The sequence below is a fragment of the Vulpes lagopus genome, chromosome 7, assembly GCF_018345385.1.
Source record: "Vulpes lagopus strain Blue_001 chromosome 7, ASM1834538v1, whole genome shotgun sequence".
Lineage (NCBI taxonomy): Eukaryota > Metazoa > Chordata > Mammalia > Carnivora > Canidae > Vulpes > Vulpes lagopus.
The window spans coordinates 109,098,064-109,117,771 of NC_054830.1; the positions used below are offsets into that span (position 1 = coordinate 109,098,064).

General features: G+C 41.5%; 1 protein-coding gene across 5 annotated transcripts in view; it reads left to right on the forward strand.

Annotated features, from left to right (window-relative positions):
• The window catches only part of LOC121494435 (core histone macro-H2A.1), a 78,128-nt gene that overhangs the window by 40,065 nt on the left and 18,355 nt on the right, over positions 1-19,708 (forward strand). For 2 of the 5 annotated variants that reach the window (XM_041760867.1, XM_041760866.1), the window contains exons 5-6: positions 11,789-11,899; positions 19,518-19,617. In XM_041760867.1, coding sequence (XP_041616801.1) covers positions 11,789-11,899; positions 19,518-19,617 — 211 coding nt within the window. The remainder of the gene's footprint in view (positions 1-11,788; positions 11,900-19,517; positions 19,618-19,708) is intronic. The other 3 variants (XM_041760868.1, XM_041760869.1, XM_041760870.1) reach the window with 3 other exon arrangements.

Below are 19,708 nucleotides of genomic sequence, written 5' to 3' on the forward strand. Positions count from 1 at the left end.
TTCCCCATAGAATATGATGTTAGCTGTTTTTCACACATGGCCTTTATTACATTGAAGTATATTTCCTCTAAACCCACTTTATTGATAGAGTTTTCATCATGAATGGATGTTGAATATTCTCATGCTTTTTGGGGGGGGCATCTATTGATGATCATGTGATTTTTATCGTTCATTGTGTTGATGTGGTGCATCACATTGAGTCATTAGCAAATATTGAACCATCCCTACATCCCCAGAATAAATCCCACTCGATCATGGTGAATGATCTTTTTAATGTATTCTTGAATGCAGTTGCCTAATATTTTGTTAAGGATTTTTTAAAATCTGTGTTTATTAAGGATATTGGATCTAGGACACTGGGACCCTGCTCCCCATCCACCCATGCTCCCAACATGTAGGGGGAATGTAAACCATGGCATTAACCAGTCTTCCTGACCTGGAGAGAATTCCAGCAGCTCCTCTGCCATTTGGGAGTTCTAGGGCTGGATCTTTTACGTTACGTAGTAGCCTCTCTCTTAAGCAAAGGCTGTTTTTTTTCAGTGCCCTAGAGTAGATAGATCTGCTTCCAGTGCTTCATTACTATTCCTCCTTATTGCAGTTCACTGCAGCAATGGTGGGGGTTGCCTTCGTTATCATGCTTCCATCTCTTTTGCTGTTTTTCTCTATGTGGTCTCTTTATCTTTTGTTATGTAGAAGCTATTCAGTCAGCCCTCTGCTCTTCAGAAGGAATTGCTATATCAGTCGGAGTAGATTTAGTGTGTCTATGGTGGAGGTGAGTTCAGGGTCTGCTCACATCACCATCTTAGACTGGAACTCTAGGTAAAAGCTGGTGTCTTTTGACCACTGACATCCAAGTCCCCCACAAATACACAACAGTAAGTCAAAAATGAGGTAGAGGGCCTTAGATGGAATTTGAGCAAGTTAAGGGACCTTTCTTTATCTTCGTAGTACATTTACTTCATTGGGGAATTTATTTTTTTTCTCGATTTTTGTTAAGATTGTGTTGGATTCATTTGGGTTATTGTATGTAGCAGTTAGCACTGAGTCTGTGCATTTCAGATTGGAATTTACCACCACGGGATGATACATTCTGCTCTGGAGATATTTAAGTTGTTTCCAATTTGAGGCTCCTACCAAGATTCCTGCTACAAAGTACATGCCTTTTGTTGCACACATGTTATGTTGTCTTGGGAGAATACCTTTAAGAATTGTGATATCATAGGGTATTCATATGTTCAGCTTTAGTAGAGAGTGCCAAATAGTTTTCCCAAGTGGTATAAAAGTATGGAGTCCCAATGCAGCAAATGAGGCAGGCTTGCCAAGGCAGGCTAATTTGAGAGTTAAATTTTAGCCATCCTGGTGGGTGTGCATAGTCTTGATGACCAGTTAGCTTTAACATATGCTCAAATAAATTTTGGCCCTTTGGATAATTCCTTTTGTGCTAGTGTTTTGTGCTGTTTTAAAAATTAGGATTAGCTATCGATTTTAAATGACTTCCTTTTATATTATGGATATGGATTCTTTTTTTATTGAGATGTAATTGGCATTTAATATGACAGTAATTTCAGGTGTACAACATGACGATTTGATATTTGTGTACATATTGTGAATGATCACCATAGTATGTCCAGGTAACCTCTACCAGCATACATAATCACCAAGTTAGTTTTCTTAGGATGAGAACTTTTAGGTCTACTTTATTAACAGCTTTCAAATATGCAATACAGTTTTACTAACTATAGTCACCATTCTGTATATTGCCTCCCCATGACTTCTTTCTTTTATAACTGGAACTTTGTACCTTTTTTAAAAAATGTATTTATTCATGAGAGACACAGAGAGAGAGGCAGAGACACAGGCAGAGGGAGAATCAGGCTCCATACAGGGAGCCCCACGTGGGACTGGATCCCGGGTCTCCAGGATCACACCCTGGGCCGAAGACAGCGCTGAACCGCTAAGCCACCTGGGCTGCCCAACTTTGTACCTTTTGACCTGCTTCACCAGTTACACACACATACACATACCCCACTGCCTGTGTCAACCATCAGTCTGTTCTCTGTATCTAGGAACTTGGGTTTTTTTTTTTTTCCTGTAATTCCACCTATAAGTGAGAACATACAGTTATTTGTCTTTCTCTGTGATTTATTTCACTTAGTATAATGCCCTCAAGGTCACATCTGTCTTTTTATGGCTTAATAGCATTGTGTTCTATGTATGTGTGTGTGTGTGTAGATGTATATATAAAATGATTTAGAAGATATGTATTATAAGATATATAATAAAAATAATATGACATATTAAATATATAAGGACATATATATTAGAATATAAAACATGTTAGTGTATATAATAGGTAAACACCTTTATCAAATTTTCACATATTCTTTATTCCATGTTTCCATTGATGGATACTTAGGTTCTTTTCATTACTGGGCTATTAATACATAAATAATGCTGTAGTTAACATGGGGGTGCACATATCTTTTGAGGTAGTGTTTTTGTCTTCTTCAGAAGTAAAAATTGCTGCATCATATGGTAGTTCTATTTTTAATTTTCTGAGGAACTTCTGTACTGTTTTCCATGGTGGCTGCACCAATTTACATTTCCACCAACAGTGCACAGGGAATTCCCCTTCTCCATGTCTCCATGTCTTTTTGATAGCAGCTTAATAGGTGTGAGGTGATATCTTACTGGGGTTTGGATTTGCATTTACCTGATGATTTGTGATGTGGAGCACCTTTTCAGGTATTTGTTTGCCATCTGTATGTCGTCTTTGGAAAAATGTCTACTCAGATTCTGACCACTTTAAGTTTTTATTTAAATTCCAGTTAGTTAACATGCAGTATAATATTCCTTTCAGGTGTGCACTGTAGTGACCTAACACTTTGATACAACACCCAGGGCTCATCACAAGTGCCCTCCTTAATCTCTATCACCAATTTCACCCATCCCCCCCAGCAACCTCCCCTCTGGTAACTGTCAGTTCTGTAGAGTTAAGAGACTGTTTCTTGGTTTACCTCCCTCTCTTTTGTTCCATTTGCTCATTTATTTTTTAAATTCCACGTATGTGTGAAATCATGTTCTTTTTCTTTCTCTGATTTATTTCACTAAACATAATTTTCCTAGCCCCATCCAAGTCTTTGCAAATGGCAAGATTTCATTCTTTTTTATGGTCAAGTAATATTCCATTGTGTACATATACATCTTTGTCATTTCATCAGTCAGTGGATACTGGGGCTATTCCCATAATTTAGCTATTGTAGATAATGCTGCTATAAACATTGGGATGCATGTATTCCTTTGAATTAGTATTTTTGTATTCTTTGGGTAAATACCCAGCAGTGCCATTGCTGGATCATAGAGTAGTTCCATTTTTAACTTTCTGAGGAACCTCCATACTGTTTTCCAGAGTGGTTGCACCAGTTTGCCTTCCCACCAACAGTACAAGAGGGTTCCCCTGCCTCCCTATCCTTGCCAACGCCTGTTGTTTCTTGTGTTGTTGATTTCAACCGTTTTGACTGTTGTGAAGTGATAACTCATTGTAGTTTTGATTTGCATTTCTTTGATGATCAGTAAAGATAAGCATCTTTTCATGTGTCTGTTATGATCTGTATGTCATCTTTAGAAAAATATTCGTGTCTTCTGCCAATTTTTAAATTAGATTATTTGTTTTTTGGGTGTTTGGTAAGTTCTTTATATATTTGGGAAACTCTTTATCAGCTATGCCATTTGCAAATATCTTCTCCCATTCTGTAGGTTGCATTTTAGTTTTGTGGACTGTTTCCTTCCCTTTGCAGAGGCTTTTTTGGTGTAGTCCCAATAGTTTATATTTGATTTTATCTCCCTTGCCTCAGGATACATATCTAGAAAGAAGTTACTATGACTGATGTCAAAGAAGTTACTGCCTGTGTTCTTTTCTAGGACTTTTATGGTTTGAGGTCTCACATTTAGATCTCTGACCACTTTTTAAACATTTATTTCCTTTTTGCTATTGAGTAGTAGGAATTCTTCATATATTTTGGATATTAAGCCCTTATCAGATACAGATCTTCCTTGAGTTCTGATGGAGCTGTGTCTTGTAAACCCACTGTAGGTTGAAAATAATGTTAAGTTGAAAATGCATTTAATACACCTAACCTACCAAACATCATTGCTTAGCCTTGCCTATGTAAATGTACTCAGAACACTTAGATTCACTTACAGTTGGACAAAATCATCTTACACAAAGCCTGTTTTATAAGAAAGTGTGAGATATGTCATGTAATTTATTGAATACTATACTGAAAGTGAAAAATATAATAGTTCTGTGGGTACAGAATGATTTTGTAAGTGTATTAGTGATTTACCCTCATGATTGTGTGGCTGACTGGGCCCTGTGGCTAGCTGTTGTTGCCTAGCATCACTAGAGTGTATAGTACTGCATGTTGCTATCCTAGGAAAAAAATCAAAATTTAAATTCAAAGTATAGTTTCTATTGAATGTGTATTGCTTTTGTACCATTGTAAAGCTGAAAAATTTAAAATCAAACCATTGGATGTCAGGGACTGTCTGTATATGATTTGTAAATTTCTCTAAAGGTTGACTTTTTATTTTGATGGTTGCTTTGCAGAATCTTTTCGGTTTGGTGTAGTCCCACTGTTTTGCTTTCACTGCTTTTGCTTGGGATACCATATCCAAAAAATCATCACCAAGGCCAATATCAAGGAGCTTACCATCTGTTTCCTACGAGTTTCTTGGTTCAGGACTTAATTAAGTATTTAATCCATTTTGAGTTAATTTTTGTGTATGATGTAAAATATTGGTACAGTTTCATTCTTTTGCACGTGGCTGTCTCATTTTCCCAATACAGTTTAATTGAAGAGACTGTTCTTCATTGTATACTCTTAGCTCTTTTGTCATGAATTAATAATACATGTGAGTTTATTTCTGGGTTCTCTATTCTGTTCCATTGGTGTATGTATCTGTTTTCATATTGGTAACATATTGTTTTGATTATTATATCTTTGTAATATGATTTGAAATCAGGGAGCATGATAATACCTTTTGTTTTATTCTTTGTCAAGATTGCTTTGGCTTTCAGAGTCTTTGTGATTTCATATAAATCTTAAGATTGCTCTGTTTCTGTGAGAAATGCCATTGGAATTTTGATAGAGATTGCACTGAATCTGTAGATTGATTTGATTAGTATGGACATTTTAACCATATTAATCCTTTCAGTCCATGAGCACCAAATCTCTCTCCATTTATTTGTGTCTTCTTCAATTTCTTTCATTAATGTATTATAGTTTTCAGTGTACAATATGTAGTTTTCAGTGTATACTTTTTTGCATTTTGGGTTAAATTGCTAAGTATTTTATTTCTTTGATGCAGTTGTAAATGGGATTGTTTTGTTTTTCTTTCTGATAATTTGTTATTAGCATATACAAATCCAATGGATTCCTGTATATTAATCTGGTATCCTGTTACTTTACTGAATTCATTTATTCTAACCATTTTTTTGTGGAGTCTTTAGGGTTTTGTGTATATGATATCATGCTGTTTGCAAATAGTGACAGCTTTACTTCCCTTCTGATTTTGATGCCTCTTATTTCTTTTTCTTGCCTAATTGCTCTCGCTAGGACTTCAATACTTTTTCTATACTAATATTGAATAAAAGTGGCAAGAATGGATATTATTGTCTTGTTACTGATCTTAGAGGAAAAGCTTTGAGCTTTTCACTAATGAGTATGATGCCAGCTCTCAGCTTGGCATTTATGACCTTTATTATGTTGAGGTATGTTTCTTCTGTACCCATTTTGAGAGCTTTGTATCATAAATGGATGTTGAATTTTGTCAAATGCCTTTTCTGAATTTGTTGAGGTGATCATATATATGCTTTTTATATTTCATTTGTTAATATAGTATATCACTTTGCTGGATTTGTGGGATATTAAACCACCCTTACATCCTTGGAATAAATCCCACTGGATCATGGTATATGATCATTTAATATATTGTTGATTTCAGTTTGTTAGTATTTTGCTGAGGGCCTTGCATCTGTGTTCATCCGGGATATTGGCCTGTAATTTACTTTTCGTAAGGCATCCTGGTCCAGTTTGGGTATCAAGGTAATGCTGGCCTTAAAAAGTGAGTTTGGAAATGTCCTCCTCTTTTATATTTTCAAAGACTCATATTTAATTCTTCTTTAAATGTTTGGTAGAACTAACCTGTGAAACCTTGACCTGGACTTTTGTTTATTGAGAAGTTTTTCATGACTGATTCTATGCCTTTACTAGTAATCTATCTGTTGAGATTTTTATTTTTCTTTGATTCAGTCCTAGTAGGTTATCTATTGCTATGATTTGGTTCATTTCTTCTCGGTTGTCCAATTTTTTTGGTATATAGTTTTTCATAGTAGTCTCTTATCCTTTCTATTTCTGTGGTGTCATTTGTAACATCTCTTTCATTTCTTTTTTTTTTAAAAGATTTTATTTATTCACGAGAGACAGAGGGGGGGGGCAGAGGGAGAAGCAGGCTCCATGCAGGGAGCTTGATGTGGGACTCGAACCCAGGACTCCAGGATCGCGCCCTGGGCCGAAGGCAGGTGCTAAACCACTGAGCCATCCAGGGATCCCCATCTCTTTCATTTCTGATGTTACTTATTTGAAACCCTTTTTTTTTCTTGGTGAGTCTAACCAAAGATTTGTTGATTTTTGTTATCTTTTCAAAGAGCTATTAGGTTTATTGATCCTTTCTGTTTTTAGTCTGTTTCCACTCTGATCTGTATTATTTCCTTCTTTCAGCTAACTTTGGGCTTCATTTGTTCTTTTTTCCCCCCCTCTGGTTTTTTTTGGTGTTGGGTGTTAGAGATTTCTCTTGTTTTTTGAAGTAGGCCTATATTGCTATAAACTTGCCTCTTACAACTGCTTTTGCTGCATCTCATAAGTTTTAGTATGTTTATTTCCATTTATATCAGAGTATTTCTTAATTTCTCTTTTGATTTCTTCTTTGATCTATTGGTTGTTGAATAGTGTGTAGTCTAATCTCCACATATTTGAATTTTCCAGGTTTTTTTCTCCTCATAACTGTGATCAGAAAAGATGATTGATATGATTTCAGCCTTCTTAAATTTATTAAGACATGTTTTGTGGTCTAAAATATGATCTGTCCTGCAGAATGTTCCATGTACATATGAAAGGAATGTGTATTCTTTTACTTTTGGGTGAAAAGTTCTGAATATATGTTAAGTCCACCTGGTCTCATGTATCATTTAAAAAGGCCAGTGTTTATTGATTTTCTGCTTGCTTGATCTATCTACTGATGAAAGTGGGAGATAATGTCCCCTGTTATTATTGTATTGCTATCTGTTTCTCCCTTTAGGTCTGTTACTGTAGGCTTTATACATTTATGTGCTCTTAGATTAAGAGCATAAATGTTTACAATATTTATAAAATATATACAGATATTCTCTTGTTGGCTTGGCACATTTACCATTATGTAATACCCTTCATTATCTGTTACCGTAGTCTTTGTTTTAAAGAATATTTTGTCTGACCTAAGTATAGCTATCCCTGCTTTCTCTTGGTTTCCATTTGCATGAAAAATCTTTCTCTGTCACTTCACTTTCATTGTGTCTTGCCCTTCTTGTAAAATGTGTCTCTTGTAGGCAGCATATTGTGAATCTTCTGTTTTTATCCAGTCACTGTATGTCTTTTGTTTGGAGAAATATTTAAAGTAATTATTGACAGGTATATACTTGTCATTTTGTTAATAGTTTTCTGGCTGTTTTGTAATTCTTCTCTTTACTACTTCTCTTGCTCTCTGCCTTTGTGATTTGATGATTGCCTTCAGTGGTTTCTTTATCTTTTGTGTATCTACTGTAGGCTTTGCTTTGTGTTCAGCATGAGGTTGATATATAACAACCTCTTGACAGTCTTTTTTAACTTGCTAATGTAAGTTTGAACACATTCTAAAACTGAATTTTTACCCTCCCTACATTTTATGTTATTGGTGTCATACTTTCTTTTAATCTCATGTATCCCTTAATTATTGTACTATTTTTACTACCTTTTAATTTTAACCTTCAGAGTAGCTTTATAAGGGATTAAGTCACTACCTTTAGTACTTACCTTTACTAGTGAAAGTTAAACTTGGATATGTTTTCCTGTTACTAAATAGCACCATTTCTTTTCAGCTTAAACAAGTCCCTATAACATTTCTAGAATGGCCAGTTTAGTGGTAGTGAACTCCTTTTGCTTTTTGCTTGTCTAGAAAATCATTTCTTTCTCAATTTCAAAGGACACTTTGCCAGGTATTCTTGGTTGGAAGTTTTTTACTTTCAGCACTTTGAATATATTGTGCCACTCTCTTGTGGCCTGCAAATTTCTGCTGACAAATCTGAGAGTCCCACGGGGGTTCCCTTGTATGTTGTAAGTTGTTTTTCTCTTGCCACTTTTAAGAGTCTCTCTTTGTCTTTAACTTTTACATTTTAATTATAATGTGTTGTGCTGTGGGTCTCTCTGAGGTCATCTTTTTTGGAACTCTCTTGGTTTCCTGTCAGGATTTCCTTCTTTTTTTATGGCTGAATGTTCCATTATATATATATATACACTACAGTTTTTTCTCCATTCATCTGTCTATGGACCCTTAGATTGTTTCTTTGTGTGAGCTGTCATAAGTAATGCTGCTGTGATCATAAGGTGCAGTTACCTCTTTGACATAGTGTTTTTGTTTCCTTTGCTTATATTCCCAGAAACAGAATTGCTGGATCATTTGGTAGTTCTACTTTTAAATCTTTGAGGAAGTTTCATACTGTTTTCCATAGTGGTCATGCCAGTTTACAGTGTGGGCAACAGCTTTAAAATGAAAGAGGCCATGAGCAAATAAATAATTTTTGAGAATCACTAGTATTAATTATCATAGGCTAATAAGCCTTATAACTTAGCTTCATATTCAGCTGCTGACTCATACCAGGGGCACAGGGAAGCTGTCACGGCCCCCTCTTCCCAATACAACCAGCTGTTTCTTGAATGCCTGAAATTCTGTCAGTTAAGGCTTTCTCACCTCTAAAAAAAAAAGTGAAGTATTTTTGGGCAGAAGCACTCTCTCTGTCTTTACCTACTTATTAACTGTATCCTGTTCCCAAGCATTTACTGAGTACTTCCTGTATGCATGGTGTTCACTGGATAGAGTAGTGGTTCTCAAACTTTTTTGCTTGCCTACCTCCCAAAACAATTTTGAAAATCTTTGAATCACACAGATTTAAAATTTGACAGCTAAGCTTTTGATAATAAATATACACATGTAGGGTATAATTTCTGATATACAAAAACTATTTCATTATTTAAATGTATACAAAGAAATCTAAATACTGTGTTGATTTGGAATATCATCATCTTTTAAAAATATACGGACAAGCTCTTTTTTAACAAATGGAACATTACTTTTCTCCTTGAGCCATTATGTCCCTTTCACTTGTCCCACAGATTTTTTTTCTTAATGTCAGATATTTTATTGCTGGTGGTAGTACTTTACTGATCTTCACAAAAAAATAATGTATATAAATTTAAATTTACTTGAAAATTTCCTGTGATCATAAAGGCACTAAATGTTATGGATTTTACAGGATTGGCTGGTTATTACACCTAAAAACACACAGTTGATCAAACCAGTGAATATTTTACAATTTAATAATTACTAAGGAAAACAATAGTCTTGGAACTGTATTCTTACAATAGGATATATTGAGATACAGTTTTTGCAATAACTGGTAAAGTAGTTACTTATTTCTGAAATGAAACCGGGTTCAGCATCCTGTTTTTGTATATTTACAGGTAAAAGTACCTGGAATGTCTTGGTCACAAAAAATAAGTGGGAATGGAAAGGATTTTGTTAAAGCAACATCATTCAATCCTCTGAACTCTTAAGTTCCAATAGTCACTTAGTAATCTGTCATCAGTTTGTTTTAATACATGCTTTATTTTACAATTGTTTTAGATTGACAAAGTTAGAGATAGTAAGAGAGTTCCTGAATACTCCTCACCAGTTTCCCCATTGTAACATCTTCCATCACCCTGGTATATTTGTTGCAACTAAGAAACTGGCATTGGTACATTACTATTAAGTCCATCAATCTGTTTTTATAATGATCTCTCAGGTGTTAAGTCAATTTGATATTTCTCCCATTTTGTTGAAAGCACAGAATTAGAAACATCTGAGTAGTGAAAGGATTTGTCACCCAGCCTTTCCCTTTCTTGTTTCCTGGAAAGTATATAAAAAAAGGCTTACTAAGACTTGCCATGTAACTGTAGGTTATACCTTTCACTTTTGGGGTTCTCTTTCACTTGTCATATCTGGTATACTGAAAGAATTAGGAAAACCATAATAGTGACCATTTTAACCTATCTTTGCTAATGCCCTGTTTCTTGATAAAATGCTTTTTGTCTTAGCACTTATATCAAAACCTTGAAGCTTCAGATTTGGCTCATTTAATTTACAGAAAATATTCCAGGTTTGCCATTGAACTTAATTGTAAAAGTAGTCCTGCTTGTTAATGCACTCAGTAAAACTAGAATTTTTTTTTTCAATGTAAGCAAAAATGTTAATGTTAATGAATTTGAATCCCTAAACAGACATGTAGACCTTGCCTTGAGTTGGTGGTCCAGAGCCTTCCTTAAAAGACGTGGCCATCTGGAATACCTCTCACCCCTGCTTTCTTGGTTTGCTCCCACTGGAACATCCCTCAAGAGTGATGTACTTTTTGATAAAAACTGGAGGGAAGAGAAAAGGGGAAGTGTCTAAACACAAACTACCATTGTTTCCACTATCTTTAGTCTATGATATATGTGAATACAGAACATCCCCACATGAGCAAAAATACCCATTTCTCATACCATCCTTATACTTAAGAGAAATGCATGAAAGACTGAGAAAGCCCTGTATCCCTATTCCCGTGGTGGGAGAGGGGGAGTGACATCCCAGTAATGAGAAGTGGGACACGGGTGGTAGTGCAAGGATATGTGGCATGAGACCATCACTCAGGGTAGATCAGTTTCAGGAAAAGTATATTAAAAGTTGGGGATTGGAAATTAATTAAAACTCTCTGGACAACATACCTTGCAGGACTCTTAGGAACCCCAGGGTATACATACTTGAATCTGGTTGGTACTGGGAAGAGGCCAATGAGCACGCTGATAACCATCCCACCAGGAGGGTGGGGAGTCCCCAGGGGCAGCAGGGCTTGCCAACAGCCACCATAGGGATCCTTCTTTCTCCAAGGCTGGTTTTCTTGAAGAACAGCTGGGTACCATCTAACTCCTGGGCTGGGGGAAGGTTAGAGGGTTATGGAGTTTCGTCTGATTTTTGGCTCTTTGAGAACTTGTGATCAGGAAGTTTGCTTTTCCCCCTCAAACTTGAATAGTGAACAGACATCTAGAAAGCAAAGACCCTAATTAAGAGATATTTAGTTGGTCTAAATTTATGAAAATGTTGTTGTAGATTGTCACTCTGCAGTAAAATTTTGCCTTCAAGTATATTTTTAATACACAAAAAATTTATTTTGTAAAAATATTATATATTTTTTATGTATTACAAAGTGATAAAAATACAACTAATGCTCTTCATTGAACTCCCGGACTTCACAGAGCTTGCGGCTCCCACTTTGAAAAAGGCCAAAAACTGGTTGTGCTTTAGTTTCCTATTTCCTCCAGGACCATGGGCAGGGCCTAGGAGCCACCTCCCTGTTAGAAAAGCCCAGATCCCTTTGGTCTCTGCCTGTGTAGCCTCATGATGACTCTTATCTTTGTGCAAGAAGAAGCAGGGGGAAGTCAGCAAGGCAGCCAGCGCGGATAGCACCACTGAGGGAACACCGGCCGATGGCTTCACAGTCCTCTCCACCAAGAGCCTCTTCCTTGGCCAGAAGGTAGGCAGATGTGCAGCCTCAGTCTGCTCGCGGCCCTGGGACAGACGGGTGGAGGCCACCTCTGCTGCAGGAAGGCCTGGGGATTCCCGGAGGCTACTCGTGGCCTCGTAGGTGTGGGTGGAGGAGAGGGTGGCCTCAGGGAGGGCCGCGGCAGGAATGCTGGGGGAACGCTGGGGGAGTCTGTCCGGGCAGGTGGGAAGAGGAGATAGTGGTGAAAAGAGAGAAGGCTATTCCTGTGGTGGTGTGGGGTGGGTTGGGTGGGGGGTCATTCAGGACAGCCTGGGCTTAGTCTGCAGAAGGAGCTGCTAATGTGGGATAAACTGGCTATTACATAGCCCTGGCCAGAGAAAAAGCCCAAAGTCAAGGCTGGGTTTGGCAAAGGAAAGGTCTAGCAGACAGCCCACTCACTCCGGTGGGCACTGCAGGCAGAGCCTCTGATCTGGGGGCGGGATTGTTTTAGACTTCCTTAGGTAACGGGTACACTGAGCCACCTCTCGACTCCTCAAACCAATCTTTTGTTTGTTTTAACCGTGGGCACTGTATTTTCAGCCATCCCAGTGATGCAGCTTTGCCAGGACGCCATGGTTTTGTAAAAGATGATTCACTTTTGCTGAAAATAAAAATGATGCAAAGGCTTTTAAGACCTGAGAGTGAGAGTTAATTGATATTTCTCTATTAACACCAAAAAAGGAGGGGAGGGGCTGGAGAGAGAGGGAATTCCGCTTCTTTTATTTTTTAAATCCTACATGAAAGAAAATTAAAGGCATGAATTTGACCTTCCATGTAAATTGCGCTGTGGCCAACAACTTGGTTCTGAAGCTGCATCATTTTTACAACCTCACTGTCAATTTTCTTTCGCATCTCAAGTGACACAGCCCTCCTGCTCCTGCCTTGCAAGTGCTCTTCCTCCTCCCCCACCCCCCTTCCTGTCCTGGTTGCACTCAGGCTCTCATGATGCAATTCCTGTGGTGGACCCTGTGTTCCAGCAAATAACCATTGCAGCTGACATTTTATAACCATTATCTGTATTTTTGTATGCATTTTTCAAAGGAAAAAAATAAGCAGCACTTGTCATCTTAAGGTCTGGGGCTTTGAAAGTTTTCGTTTAAGGTATTTTTGATTTACTTAAAAAATTTCAACTCAGCAGTGGAGGCCACCACCTGGGTCTACTTTCACACCCTTTAACATGTCCTTTGGGGAATATATTGGACGTTAATGTGAACCGTCATCCCAGTTGCCGTGGTTTGAACTTAAGTGTGAATACTCTCTGCGGTTTAGGAGCAGCTCCCGTGTGCTTCAGAACCTTGGTGCAGACCATTAGCTGGGCTTGCAAGCCTGCGAAGTAGGTAGAACAGTTCTGTCCCTCCCCCTCCCCACGGTCCCTCACTCTTTGCTCCATCCTACCTTTGAGTACCCTGACGCTGGCCTCTCCCTTCCCTGTGATCTTCTTGCTGCCTCCTGCCATCTACCCCAAAGCCAGCCTCCCATCAGAACTCCTTACCTCTTCTTCCTGGACAAAGTCATGTATTTGCACAATAGTGGCACTCAGACACACAAATGTCCACGTATGGATGGATGCCCTTTTGATCTTGGGATTGGGGTCTTGTCTGAGCTCTGCACTCTGTGAGCCCTAGAAAGGAGGTGGCTCAGGCTGCAGACAGCTTGCTAGTTCTGCTGCCACCAAGCAGTGCTGTCCTCTCCACCATTCAGGGCACACCTTGGTCTTCAGCCTCAGGGCTGGGTGCCACAGGCATAACAGTCCTAGAAGGTACAAAGCAAATACGGACTGTTCAGGGCTGGGGAGACCAAAAAGCTGTAGAGAAGTATCGATACTTCATAGTAATCTACAGGGGTGTCATTTAATGTCATTTAAGAAACAGGAAAAGGGAAGGAGTAAACTTGACAGAGAAACTTATGTGCTGTTGGATGTCCTGACTTTGGAAGGGAGATTCTGAAAGGATTGATTGAGCCCAACCCAGTGTAAAACAGCCAGCTGTCAGAGAGGGAGTTGAGTGCAGAACCAGGTGGACTGCCCACCTTCTTTCGCACCTTAACTACCGTGAGGCTGTGCCTCCAGGTTAATGACCTGAGATTTCCCACATCCAGGATGAGGGACCCCCCAATTCAGTACTGCACGTGCCCTTGAGCAGTGTGAGCTATGTCTCCCCAGATGTGGTGGCGGGATAAGGCAGCATTTCAAGCCAGCCTGGACCTCAGTGTCAGAAAGTGTGTTATCAACCTTTTCTGGAACCCTGGGCCCCTGAGGTGTGACATGGAGCAAGTGTTTGTCATCGGGAGCATCATTTGCAGACAGTACTTCCTGGCCCTTTATTGGTTATGGCCGTGAAAGTCATAGCATGTAATGCAAAAGGAGCAAGAATCCTAAAACTGATGTGAATTTTCACACAAAGCACATTTTAAAATGGCATTATCACAGATGACAGTTTAGGCTCAGAGTTCTGGAAATGTCCTAAAGGGAGTACTTGAGAATGAAGAGTGTGTAGTACCCTGTACTCTCTGCATCTTTTTTTTTTTTTTTCCCATCTGTACAGTGAAACCTATGCTTGGATCTTGCAAGCTAGTGATGGTAGAGAAAGGTGACACTGTGCCCTGCACAGCCCTACCAGGCCCAGTTGCTAAGCTACTCACAGGAGAAGCCAGCCCAAGGCTTAGGAGTCTGGGATCTCATTACTGTGGCTGCTGGCGTGTTTCACATACTCAAGTCTCAGGAGTCGTCATCCTTGTTACTCCACTGTTACCCAGCGTTCACACACATTGTTGAGTTATTTTCCAAAAGAAGACAGCGCTGTGAACGTGCCTTCATCAAATGTTTTTGCTTGGTGGTTCAACAGAGATTCGCAGCTTCCTTTCAGAGATTGAAAAACCTGACAGTTTTATTTCCCCCCCAGATTCTTCCAATGTGGACTCTACAAATCTGGGTCAGTGGCAGTAAATGATTTAAGGCTTTCTTTGTAGGGAGAGGATTTATTTGAGGTGGTAGAGGAGGCTGCATGACGAGGCTATGAGTGAGTCCCAGGCTGTCCGCATTGTAACCACAGTTCTGTAGGCCGCTGAAGGCAGGGTCAGGGTATGTGGGTTTTCTCCCTTGCATACACACACACCCAATTCCCAAGGGCTGGAAAACTGGAAGGAGAGAGGGAGTGAGTAAGGCAGTAGTAAAGAGGGAAGGGTCGATGCTCTCTTTCTACCCTCCAGTTGACGATTGGTATCTGAGACACCATGAACAGTGCTGCCTTAGCTCCCGGGCCTCTGGCAATGCCCACATCTGTCCTTGTCTTTGTGTGACAGGCTCTAGGCTGAAACCCACCAGATGCCACCACCAGACCTGAGGCTTTGGTGAGAACTGAAGCTGGGGATATGTGCAGGGTAGGTGCCAGAGCTCAGATAAAGGAGCCCCTTCATCCCAGAGGCAGGGCAGGAGGGGGCTACAGAGCAAATGTGGTTCTCCCATCAGAGGCTACAAACAGTTTTGTTTTGTTTTGTTTTAAGATTTATTTATTTATCTATCTATCTATTTATTTATTTATGAATGATACACATAGAAAGAGAGAGGCGGAGACACAGGAGGAGGGAGAAGCAGGCTCCATGCCGGGAGCCTGACGTGGGACCTGATCCCGGGACTCCAGGATTGCGCCCTGGGCCAAAGGCAGGTGCTAAACCACTGAGCCACCCAGGGATCCCCTACAAACAGTTTTATGGAAAACCTCACTCTTTCCATCTACTTTGGTTGAAGTGGACTTATGACAGGAAGAGAGTTGCATTTTCTAGGGTAGCACAAGGAAATAGGACTGGTCCATCTTCTCCCTTCCTTGTCCATTATTAGGGCATGAAAGATACCAAAATTACAGGCTAGATCCAGCATGTCACTTGGATACCATTCATCAGTTAGTTTTATTTCCTAAAATTGAATTTTTAACAGTATGTAAGATAATAAGAGATTCCTGTAGCCAAGTAGGTCATGTCAAGGCACAGCCCACATGTCTGTCTAGTAGTTCTAAGCCACGGCTCCTTTCCTGCCATTGGCAGGCCACCTCCCGAGCTGCAATAAGTGGTGGGGGCCAGCCTTCCTTCCAGCACAACCAGGTTGGCTCTGAGCCCCCTCAGGTCCAAGCGAGGCCAAGGGCCCTATTCCTGAGCTCTGGCATTTCTATTAGCCCTACTTTAAGAGAAGGGAGATGTTCATCTCACCACAGAGTCGTCAGGACGTTTGAGATTCACTTCCAACTCTGTGTGCCTGTAGCAACCCGAGCACCGTCTCAGGCATTGGGTGGCACTCAGTGTCAAGAGACAACCCACTATACCTTCCAGGAGCTTCTGCTAATGAGTTCACTCACACGGAGAGAACAAGGACTAGTGCAGACATAATAACCACTAGAGGGAAGATGTGGGTATAGTAGAAAGATGGGCTCCAGTAGAGCCAGTAAGGTTAATCAGGGCCCAGAAGTGGGAGACGCTTGCAGGACCCTTGCTTGGCTAAGTCCCCTTCTCCCGCCTGCAGCCAGGTAGGACCCCTTCTGCTCTGTAACTGGCAGCACCCCTGGTCAGTCTCTACAGTGGCTAACCATTGGTAGAGACTTTTAGTTCCCCATACTGTGGTTTAATATGTCTTTCTCCATCGTTCCAGTGAGAAGACAAAGAAGTGGTCACCTTGACCAGATTCTGAAATCATTAATGATCCTCCCACCTCCCAGAGAATTAGACTAAATACGAGAATATTCACAGTTGCCCAGAAATCTTACTTGCCCCCACCCCCCTGCTCTGCCATGTGCTGCAAATGGGCCACGGGGCCCTTGCGGGGAGGAAGGGCTGGGATTTCTAGGACTGGCCATCTTCCCTCGTCCCACTAGGCCTGTTTGCATGTGTCCACCGGACAACAGACAGGATCCTGGTCAGACACCTGCACACATGGCCTGTTTGTACCTCGCGCTCACGGGTTCTTTTCTCCTGTCCAGGGGAGCTACGCCCTTTGTCCTTGATCATTTCACTGTTGGCTTCTGTCCACTCACCTGCCTGCCCCAGCTGAGCTGGTGCCCTTTTCTCTTTCCGAAGTGCCTGCAGCAGTTGTCCTCTGCCCTCCCCACACATTCTTTCCCAGACATGCACACACGGACTCCCGCCACCCCAGACACATGCTTTATAGTCCAGTCCAGAGGTGGTTTTTAAAAAATACTTCCAGGTATTTAACAGTGGCAAAACTGTTCCACGGCTCAGGCCCTCACTCTAGTGAGCACACAGTCAGAAAAGCAAGGCTCAGACGTGGGGCGAGGGAGACGTTAGCTAGGAATTCTCTTTGCTGGTGGTAGTGGCTCCCTATGGTGCAACATTCTGTGCTTCCAACAGTGGGGCATCTCTTGTCAGGAAGGTGAGGAGTCCAGAGCAAACTTGGAGTTCTCCAAGGAATTTGTTCTATTGGCAACCACTCTCTAGCTTCAGTACAGCCCTGAAGCTCCCCACCTGCTCCACTGCCCACCCCCACCCACCCGGTTTCTCCAGAGAGCCCATTCCCCAGGCAGAGGCAGTCTCCTGGGGTCTTCTCTGCTAGCTGAATCAAAGCCCAGGGAAATAGCTGATTTTCCATTGTGCTCGCAAATAGGAATTCAGAAGCATCTATACCATTGGAAAAAAATAGTGTGAATTTGAGAGATTTGAACATGGATATTTTTAAATAAGAAAGTCAGAGATACCTTAAAAGTATACTGACTCATACCACACTAAGTGAAGTGTTGCTTTCTCTTTTTTTTCTCCTTTCCCGTCCTCCCTCAACAATCTCCCACTACTTCATAGGGTAGGGTTTTGAGGTGTGGGGTTTTTTTTGGTTGGGGGAGGGGAGAGGCAGGGAGTATTAGCTTAATCTGAATTTTTATAAACAGCATTTGCTTATAGATGCAAAGATGGGATACTTATGTGATACCATAATCAAACTCTTCACCTTGTCCTGAATCCCGACTTTCACTTGCCTTCCTGAGTACCCCCCGCCCCACCCACCCACACCCACACCTCTTCTCCCTGACCACAGCCCTGAGCACCCTAGCCCTGATGCTGGTCCCTTCTCTGCCTCTGTCCCGGCCACAGAGCCTGCACTACTAAGAGCTCCACTGTGTGAGGTCACCTCCAGGGGGCTTCCTAGGGATGTTGGTGGCTCCCAGCAGTGCTGGGAACCATTCCCCAGGGAGTCCCCATGGAGAAAACTTGTTCCTCTTCCATCTTACTACCTGGAAAGGGAGCGCACTGCCCTGTGCCAGGGGCCTAGCCCAGTCTTTCCCCAGCCATGTGACCAGGCTGATTTCCACAAGTGCTTTCTCAAAAGGGATGAGTTTGGGTTGAAGCGGGTCCTTTTTTTTTTTTTTTTTTGAGAATCTATGTGTTTCTGGGAATGAGAAATGTGGGTTTATGTTTTTGGTGCTTATAGAGTATCAGGTTTTCTGTTGGTTTGGTTTTTCAACAAAACATTTAGCCCCAGAAACTCAGTGCCTTGGCCAGGTTGCCATGAGCCTCCCTGCCAAGAGTCTGCACACGGCCCCCTCACCAGAGTGTGAGTGCAGACAAAGGCTCCGGCCCTGCTGGGCCCTGTGTCTGCAGGCGGCTCTTTCAGCCTAGCTCATAGTTGGTCCCGGGCGCCAGCTCCTCTGGGGACTGCTGAGGCATTGCTCTTTGGTGCAGCCGTTAGGAATCCATGTCACTGAATGCTAGGCATCTTAGAGCACACTTTGCTTCCTAAGAACAGGAAGGGAAAGGGTAGGGCCTGGGATAGTAGTCCTGGGTCAGCTAATTCCTCTTGCCCCTTTGACAGCTGAATCTAGAATTCAGGGCTCCTTTTAGCCAGAAGGTTGCTACAGCAACAGGATAACTGTGGGGAGGGAGGACATCCAGTGGCTCTTCAAAAAGAACCAGTTGGTTTCATGCTCATGAAACTGGGGGGAATCCTCAACCCAAGCAGGCCTCAGTAGAGTGAAACACTCGAAGATACACCCTGTCTCGTAGAGAGCTGCTGTTTCTCTTCTTGGCTTTCACCAGAACTTGAGCATTCCCTGACTAATAGGCATGTAAAATTAGATGTTACTAAGCAACAGACCATCTCGCTCCTTACCACCTCTGAGCAGGGCAGGGAGCCAGCCAGCCAGTAGTCAGGGTGATAGGGAGAGCTTTAAAGACCCACAGCCACTTGGAGAATGGCAGAGCTACTGGGACTTTCCCAAACCGTCGAGGACTTGTGTACCATCCTGGGGCTCAAAGAAAGGGTCACACATAATGTCCCCACTCCGGCAGTGAGTCCTTGGATGCTGGGGCCTGACAGCTGCTATACTTGGTTGTCTTCAAAGGGAAGTGGATCCACCAGTCCACATGGCTTATGCCTCCTTTTTGCCCTGCCCCAGGTATCCCCCAGGAAGTCCTGGACCCTCAGCCTAGCTTCCTTCCAGCATCCTGAGCAGCACTCAAGTCTTGTTTGAAATGGATTTGTTTTAGCCAATGACGCCCCCTTCCCCTATGCACCCAGTGCACCTGGAGTGTCCACTGCCCTTCATCTGTATCCCAAGGCTCACTTCTCTGTGACTTCCCGGCTGTCCTGTTATTTCCCACCTCATGCTTTTCTTTTCAGCTGAACCTTATTCACAGTGAAATCAGTAATTTAGCCGGCTTTGAGGTGGAGGCCATAATCAATCCTACCAATGCTGACATTGACCTTAAAGATGACCTAGGTAATTGGGGATGGGGTTTGGCACCGCCAGCTGTCAGATGAAAAGTTATGGAACCCAGAATTTAGGCTCTTCATCTTCTCAAACATCAGGT